Consider the following 8,449-nt stretch of genomic DNA (forward strand, 5'->3'; position numbering starts at 1 on the left):
TCGCCCCTTGGGGTAGCATTGCCGATAGCATCATTTCGTGTTTCTAGCAAAGAGACTCGTTCTGTCACAGAGTACGAAGTGCGGTCACCTTCTCATGAGATCAACATGTCGCAACACGCTTCGACAATCTGTGAGTGCTTTGCACTCGTACCTCATACTCTTTGGTACCCAATGACTTGACTACTGCATCATATGCCAGAGGGGAGGGTCTCCTTGTGGACAGGCTTCCCAGATGGTGTGCATGGCTGCTTCTGCATACTACATACACTACTACTAATAGTACTACTACCAGGTAGCGCACCCAACGAGCCGTGACGCAGCGTCCCACAGTCCTGGAGACCGGCGTTCAACACGACAGCGTGGCATGCAGAATGTCTCATTCTTTTCCGCGAAGCGACTGCCACCCTACGAGCCATTTACGAGTATTCAAGCAGTTCTAATAAATCAACTCCTCTCGAAGCATCCCAGACACAGGGAGCAATGCGCGGGGGTGCACTGCCTCTCGGTTAGACAACGAGCACGCTTGTCGGCTGTGGGAGAGAACAACGATTGTGCCGTTACATCCTGAAAGCGAGCCCGACTATTTGCAGCAGCCTCCTGTTGCCATAGATATGCATATTCGAGGACGCAGACATCCCACGTATCCGTTCGATCCTTTTTACCACTTCGCACGGTGGTCGTTGCTACCTGTTGGCATCGCAACATTGAATGTGGCTCCTCATCTCAAGAATAAGCTCCTTGAGAATGAAATTGGGCGATCCGAGCGACACGGAACGGTAGGGTCCATATTATTGCTTGATTACTATCCCCTGTGAAGCTCAATAGCGGACTAAATACTCCATATGAAGTATCGCTGATCCATGCGAAGAACTCAGTCAATTGTGGGATAATTATATTATCGTATCTCACTTCGTGGGACCAGAGGTGAATTTGCTTTCAGCCGTTCTGCTGGTTGACAAGCTCGAGACAGGACAGTGATCAGGGCGCAAGGGGACAACTCAGCTACGCTCTGACAAGCTGCCATAGCCATCGATTTATGTACGTTGGATTCGCAAAAGCTGCCGCTTCTCTTAGGCGAACCCGGGAATAAGAGACCTTTACTTCGCCGATGTGATGGAGCTTCGCCGGCGCCTCAAAGCTGCTCGAATCCAAAGTCGGTGAGCTCTCAAAAGCTGTTGTCGCAATGCAGCAGCCAAGCTTATTTGCACGGGGGGGCAAGCACTTGCAAGCTTGATGAAACAACCAGATGGCATGGAGATAGGACTTGCAGTCCAAGCACAAGCACGAGTCAGAGCTGCTGCCATCCGATCGGTTTCGCAATGGTCCCGGCAAGCAACCCGATTTTTCGTGGCCGCTCACTGTGGGCCGCCGGAACGAAACCAGCTTCCGTCGAGGTGGACAAGACGCCCTGCATCGCACCCCGGGCCTCGCACCGAGGAGGTGGATGAGCCAATGGGCCAGGCAGGCAGCTTATTAATGATGCCACCACAACCCGAGGGGAGAGGGCCAGTATTAGCCTGAGTTGCAGCAGGCAGGACGCAATGCGAGTGGTTCTTTTGGGTAGCCATCCTGCCCATCGTACGATACATACAACCACGGGGAAGCACCGTTGGGCTGCCGGGGAGGAATGACGTTGCATCCCTGCCTCCCTACGGACGCTGCTCCGGACGACTGGGAGAGTTTCTCTGCCTGCTGCTGCGAAGAACTTCGTATTGGATACGGATAGTACCTCCTTGTCCCCAACGCAACCAGCCCGCTCCATGGACAAATGGCTCAAGGCCTGGTACCCGGGAAAGGACTCCCTGCTCCACAAGAAAAGGGAGCGTCCCGTTCAACTGGGTTTCGCTTGCGCTAATCAGTTCCTCGACATGCCAAGCCAATGTTCTCAACTGTACGATTATTAGTGGAAAATTTGCCAAGGCCGAGGTGACATACTCGCGAACAGCGAGGAGCGGCTGGGACAGTTGTGGCACTTGACGCCAATAGTGGGACCGAGTATGGACAGTAGGCGAGACGGGAGACTTTGCACGAGCGACCGGTGACCTTGACGGATAGTATCAGCTGTCCGAGGAGCCATTTCTGCCGTTCTGCTGCTGGTGTTTCGTGGGTTTGTCTCACGTTAGAGACAGGGCCGGATTCAGACGGCGACAAATTGGTCGTAGGAGGACAGCATTCTGGTTCTCTGACTCTGGAATAGCCGCGAGAGCTGAACATCAATACTGTTATTGAATCCTATATTACGGGCAGCCTCCGAGTATTAGTCGTTGTAGCTGACGTTGAGGCTGCCTTCAGTCGCGCTTTGAGATGCGGTATCATCCGATGGTACCTAATGAGATGAGACTTGGTCTGCTCCAAAGAAAATGGCAGATCCTTTAGCAAAGGTTGGCCAGAACTAAAAGCAGACAGTTCGTTTCCAGCCAAGCCAGCTTTTGGCAAGTTTCTACGAGATCCCTGTCTAGCTGCGTGTAGTTCGACATTTTGGTGGACTAAAGAAGAGGGAGTCCTCCACTTCGTAGGCCGCTTGGAGAAGGATAGATCCGTGAGACCTGATCTGCTGATCGGAAGATACCTGGCCACCCCAAGTAATGTTTATATATGAGTAATAGTATGCTCATCGGCTGTTCATGGGCGGACGTTTTCTTACGTTGTATGAGAAGCGGGTGGTGTCTTGGTCTATTGGTACCCGGTTTGCTGGAAGCTGTGTGCCGTAGAGGAGGGAGCTTGGACTTTCGGGGTGGACGGCTGCAGGGAAGCGGTAAGATCGAGTCCATGGCAAAGAGATGTAGCCCGGTGAAAAGGTGTAACAAGGCCGAGGGCTCATTTCCGGAAAAGCTCTTTGCACCGTTTACTGGAACCTGATGGGACGCTAAAGCTGTTGACCATGCCTTATGTCGTGAAGTCGACATGAACAGCTGAGGAGAGTTGGTTGTTTGGGGCTTCGGAGGTGCCTGAGTTGAGGTTTGCCTGGAATTCAACGACGTGAGGGCATCTGGTTCAACGAGCACTGAATTCGTCCGTATGTCGGTATGTAAGAGTGTCGAACAGAGGAGTGTTTGCTGGACTCCTTTAGTCTGTACGGGCAGTTTGAGCGGTATCGAAGGACGGGGGATGAGAATGGGGAGGCGGTCCAACTGACCGGGGCAGACGAAGACGCACTGGCTGTACGAGAGTTTCTCAGAAAGTTTGAGAGGTTGGATTTCCTTCTCCTTGGCATGGCAGAGGATGGCCAGTGCCAAGGTTCTAGAGAAACTGAGGGTGTATATTCTCTAGAAGAACGAAGATGTGTCAAGAGTCTTGTTGACGAGGGTGAAGGAACTGCCTACATGCTAGTAGGAATGTCGGATTGTACACAGAAGAGCAGGTAAGCGACATGCAGTGACGGCATCAATAGAACCATACTGTACGAGCATTCACGGTAAGGGGCCGTGTTTGAGAATTTCTACCCGTCAGTCTTTACGATACAATCAGAGCATGAATTTTTGCTCGGGATGCTGGTTTCCGATTCAGGCTTCTCCCTGGAGTATTTGACGAGAGAAGGGAGAAAGACCAGGAGAGGAAGGACCACAAATTGAAGATGCACATACATACATACAACTACAGCTCAGCAACAACAGCAGGTTGTCTAGGTGGACGGATTGCACATCTTGTGTGTGCATACCTGCAGCTCTGGGTGTTCATATCTATCGAATTCCCTCTAATTATTATGCCCCTTTTGTGGTTTCTGCTGGGAATGCTTGTGTGTTGCGGTGTGAATTGGATGTATTAGTGGCAAAGTCTACCAAGGTAGGCTGTCTGTCATACTACCTAGGTAGTAGTCTATCTAGTACGAGTAGGTATGCAGACGATGCAGTGGCAAGTGGCAAAGAAGGAAAAATGTTTGTTTGAGGGTGTTCTGTGAAGAATTACGGACTTCTGTTGGAATCAGGGTATGGATCGTTCATCCTGTGTCAAAGGTCAATCTCATGCCGTTTGCTACACCTTATTGATTGCGTTTCTGCAAAAGAGCAGCCAGATGCATTGCAGAGGAGACAAGGCCGAGAGATGCGTACACGTACCTTGTACGATGAAATGCCATGATAAGGCTTGCTTCTGTCTTATGGCTTGGAAAACGTAGATATCGAAACACGCACGAACTGAATTTCAGCAAAGTACCTCCATTCCCATTATATCTATCAACCGTATGACAAGCGCTGTCGCTTCGATATTCTCCTGTTCTGCTGTCCCTTTCTTCCGCCTACCTTACCTTATTAGTGATCCATTGGAGGAGGAGGCACTTTATACCAAATCGGGCAATGTCGTCACTTCGGCTCATTGCCGGCAAAGCTTGCCGTGAGGAAACGAACTTTGATGCGACTACGACTACGCGTGGGCGCGAAATTTGCTCTCACCAACCTCACCCTTTGACTCACCTCCTCTCAGCCTCGCCGCAGCTCAAATCGTCTATACAAACACTCTTGTCACCGCTCACCCGCTCTCCAGCGCGCCAGACTGTGCAAAGATCTACTGCACGGTCTCACCTCCCACGAACCCGCGACCTCTTCTCCCAGCTATATGACCCAAGCGCCTCTCAAGACTTCAGCACAGCTCCCGGCCAACAGTCACCTCGATTCCCTCCAATACTCCCAGCATGGCTTCCTTCGTCGCGACGCCAGTGGCCTTGGTCGAGGCCCTTCCGGCCCCAGCCTCGGCGCGCAGCTCCTTCGCCCCGGTCCGGATGAGCACCTGGGCCAGGGCCAGGATGCCGGAGTGAACGCTGACCGGCTGGACGAGAGGCTGCAACAATTGAGCCTTGGCGAAGCCCACGACGATCGCCCTTCGGTGCCCGGACAGCGAGTGTACGAGTATGAGAAAGCTTTGACCCCCCAAGCCGCGAAGCAGGGCCCTGGGTTCCAGGTCATAAAGCGCTCAGAACCCCGCTCGGATGGACTCAGTCTCGACGACTTCCCCAACGGTTGGTGTTGCCTCTTCCTTGACGACGGGCGAACGATTGCTGACTGATGACTGCCAGAGATCCTCACGCACATCTTTTCGCATCTGCCACCCGACTGCCACTCGTCGGTGGCGCTGGTGTCGAAGCGATTCTGGGCGCTCGTCACCACCCATCATGCGTGGCGCATGGCCTTTATGCGCTTCTTCCCGGGACACACCATCCTGGAGAACAATGGAAAGGCTGCCGCTTCCCATTCCAATTCCATGGCCGGGCCATCCTCCGACGTTGTACGCTTCGAGACTCGATACTTCCCTCGACTCACACCGCTGGCCACTTGGAGGAGCGAGTATCTTCTCAGGACTCGTCACCTGAGGAGCTTGGCTCGCGGGAAACCAGGGACTCCCGGAGGTGGGAGTGTGTCCAGCCGTGTCGGTCGCGCCGGGAAAAAGTCCAGCGCCGTCTTGACCTACAACTCGAAACTGCCCTGGCAGGTGACGAACCTCCACGCCGTCTTTCTGAATGGAAAGAAACCGCCCCGCGTTATGCAAGGCGCCGGAGATCTCGGTGTCGCAACCATTAGCGACCCAACCACTGGAAAGATTGAGAAATGGGGCATTGAAGATCTGTATACAACTCCTCAGCTGGACGAGGTTGCTCCTAATCTGGTGCCGTACGGCTTCGGCGACGGTCCAGCTGGCGTCCCCAATGTCATGGATGTGAGCTACACGTACGGCATGATATCCGGCGAGGGATTCCCTGGTGGGCGGCTCTACTTCCGAGGGGTCAACGAAATGCGTGGCCGCTACATCGGCGCAGAGATCAGCGCCGTAGACACTCATCCAGATATTCCCAGGATTCCCGAAATGTCCGATGCCATCTGCAGCGTCTGGATTGCCAAGTCGTCGACCATCACGGCGGCGACCTCGTCCATGTGCGGCATGCTCACGGGCTCAGCCCTCGGTGTCATTACTGCCTATTCGCTTGGCTGGGATACCACGGGCCCGAGATATGCCAATGGCGATGTCACCGCACGATGGGTCGTCAGCCCCGGTGTCCCCATCATATCCCTCAAGGTCGATGACGGCTTCAACCAGAAGCGCAAGTCGTCCTCCAGGGTCTGGGCGGTGGCCTTGAACGCCCTCGGCGAAGTCTACTATCTGTGCGATGTGCCCGTCGGAAAGCCCGGTCGAACGACTGGCGAGGACATGACGAGGAATGCCTGGTATGCTGGCCGCACAGCATACTGGCACCTTCTCGAGGCGACTCGTAGAATTGCTCGCGAAGACGACTCCGACAAGAACGCCACGCGTGGAGGCTATTCGCCTCGATCACCTTCTCTCAGCATGCATCTCAGCCAGGACCAGATTGTGGCAGAGGCTCGAGAGATTGAGAAGTTTATGCGTTATAGGCCCTCTCACTTCCGAAAGGTCTGCGAGGGCTGGGACATGCAGCGGAAGCTCGAGGTCGACTTTGCGAACGATGATGGAAAAGGTGCCGGCGAGAGCATCTTTGTCGTCGACTGCGGTCTGGCCGAGAACTGCCCTGCCAGTATCCAACGCTACTCGCGTTCCTTGATACCCGTTCAGGGCACCCCCAGCGAGTCTTCGACACCCCTTGCGTCGGTCCCGACGTCGCTCTTCGGCAGCATCGGAGGCTTTGCTAATCGCATATCCCCCGTTTCTGATTCTCAAGCGCCGTTGTCTCCGCCGCCTACTCCGAAGTCCCCCCCTGTGCCCTCAACTGTTCTTCATGATTGGTTCCAACAAGGGTTGGAGCTCAAGGGCTACAGCCACGATATCGTTTCGTCAGTTGCCTTGGACAATTCGCTCACCTCGCTCTTCACACTAGGGGAGGACCCTCTGCACACTGCGAATGAAGCGTCCTCCACGACGAGTCCCTGGGCCGAACACGGGGCGAGGGAGATTCCCGGGCGCCGAACCCGCTTCATCGTCGCTGGAACCAACACTGGCGCGGTGCTTGTCTGGAACGCCCGAGACGACGACCGAACACGGAAGATGCAGCCACTGCGCATCCTTCAGACCGAATCCCCCGAGGTCTCTTGTGTGGCGGCCTCTGGATTGTACCTCGTGCACGGCGGCAGCGATGGCCTTGTCCAAGCTTGGGATCCTTTGGCCTCTACAACGGATCCCATCAGGACGATCAATGCTCGGTCAAATGGCCGAGTTCCTCGTCACATGCTGGTCATGAATCCCGCACTGGATGAGGAGACGTACTCGGCAGCAAAGGCCATATACCTTGACCCCGATTCTACGACACTTCAGGGCATCGTCTCGTTTGGTGCATTCCTGCGATATTGGTCATATGGCTCGAATGGCCACGCTACAGGGCGTAAGCGGCGCGTTCGACACGCCGACATGGACGCTCGGCTCGCGAGTCGCCGGCAAGGCCATGCAGTGTCAGGCTACATTGCCTCCGAGGAAGCCGAGATGCGGCGGGAGGAGCAGCAGCAGGCTCGCGAGCACAACCGTCGCCTCAAGAGATTCGGCGCGCTGGGCGACTTGACCGAGGAAGAGGCGCTTCTCTACGCGCAGATGGTCTCCCAAGAGGCGTATCACGTAGAGGAGCAGCGACGGGCCAGCGATTCGGCAGCTGATGCCAGTTTAGACACTGCTTCCTCCTTCAGCGAGAACACCGTTTCGACTTTGACGCCCGATCCGAGCGTCGTTGGCCCGTCAGCTTCGGAAACGAGCGGCGTGGCTGATGAGGACGAGTACGAGCAGCAGATTCAGCAGGCTATACGCCTGTCGCTGCTGGAAGGCGTCAACAATGGCGTCGGACATTCGCCCCCCATGGAATCATCACGGGGCAACAGCTCTGGAGATGTTGACTTCTCCGTCAATGTCAAGTACAAGCCGAAAAGCGGTAAGCGGGGGAAGCAATCGGGGTCTTCCAGCTCGCCGTCTGCGGGCCACACGCCCGTTGGTGGCGGTCCTTCGCGGGCGAGCACGACGGAAGATGAGGATTTGGCCATCGCTCTGAGTCTAAGCTTGCAGGATCAGGGGGGATACTCGCCACCGGGGGTGTCATCGATGGGAGGTGCTGCTTACTTTGACGCTGGAGATGAGCAGGATGAGTTTCCGTCTTTGCCTAGTGATGGGAAGGGGAAGGGGGTGCGAAGATGGTAATGGAGAGAGGTGGGGGGGTAACACTGTAGAAAGAAAATTTGGGAGCTGTGGATTTGGTGTTGAAGAAGAAGATAGTTTACGTTCTACCTCTTGGGCACGGCGGAGGTTTTACTTACCAGCCATGTCCCCATAGTTACTACATCTAGTTAGTTGTTCCGAAGAGCTATTGAAGTTGCTTCTGACAGGTCCTTGCAATTGTAATGCGTTTTTACTCTCAGAGTTTGGCCGGAAATTTTCATGAGGACGGAATTCGGATGATCTGCCTACCATTTGTTTTGTAGTGGAATCTACATCTAAGAATTACGTTGTATCAAGATCCCACAGCCTTTGTATAAACCACCTTCCACGTATCATACAAGTTTGTATAAGCCGG

At 54.5% G+C, this 8,449-nt stretch overlaps 1 protein-coding gene across 1 annotated transcript; it reads left to right on the top strand.

Moving 5' to 3' along the window:
• Positions 1 to 4,551: 4,551 nt before the first annotated feature.
• BBK36DRAFT_1126089 (hypothetical protein) lies at positions 4,552 to 8,076 on the top strand (the record flags this gene model as incomplete). Its single annotated transcript, XM_024891344.1, has 2 exons — positions 4,552 to 4,951; positions 5,009 to 8,076. The coding sequence occupies 2 exons, from the start codon at positions 4,552 to 4,554 to the stop codon at positions 8,074 to 8,076; spliced, it is 3,468 nt and encodes a 1,155-aa protein (XP_024747259.1).
• Positions 8,077 to 8,449: the final 373 nt, after the last annotated feature.

This window comes from Trichoderma citrinoviride, assembly GCF_003025115.1.
Source record: "Trichoderma citrinoviride strain TUCIM 6016 unplaced genomic scaffold BBK36scaffold_12, whole genome shotgun sequence".
NCBI lineage: Eukaryota > Fungi > Ascomycota > Sordariomycetes > Hypocreales > Hypocreaceae > Trichoderma > Trichoderma citrinoviride.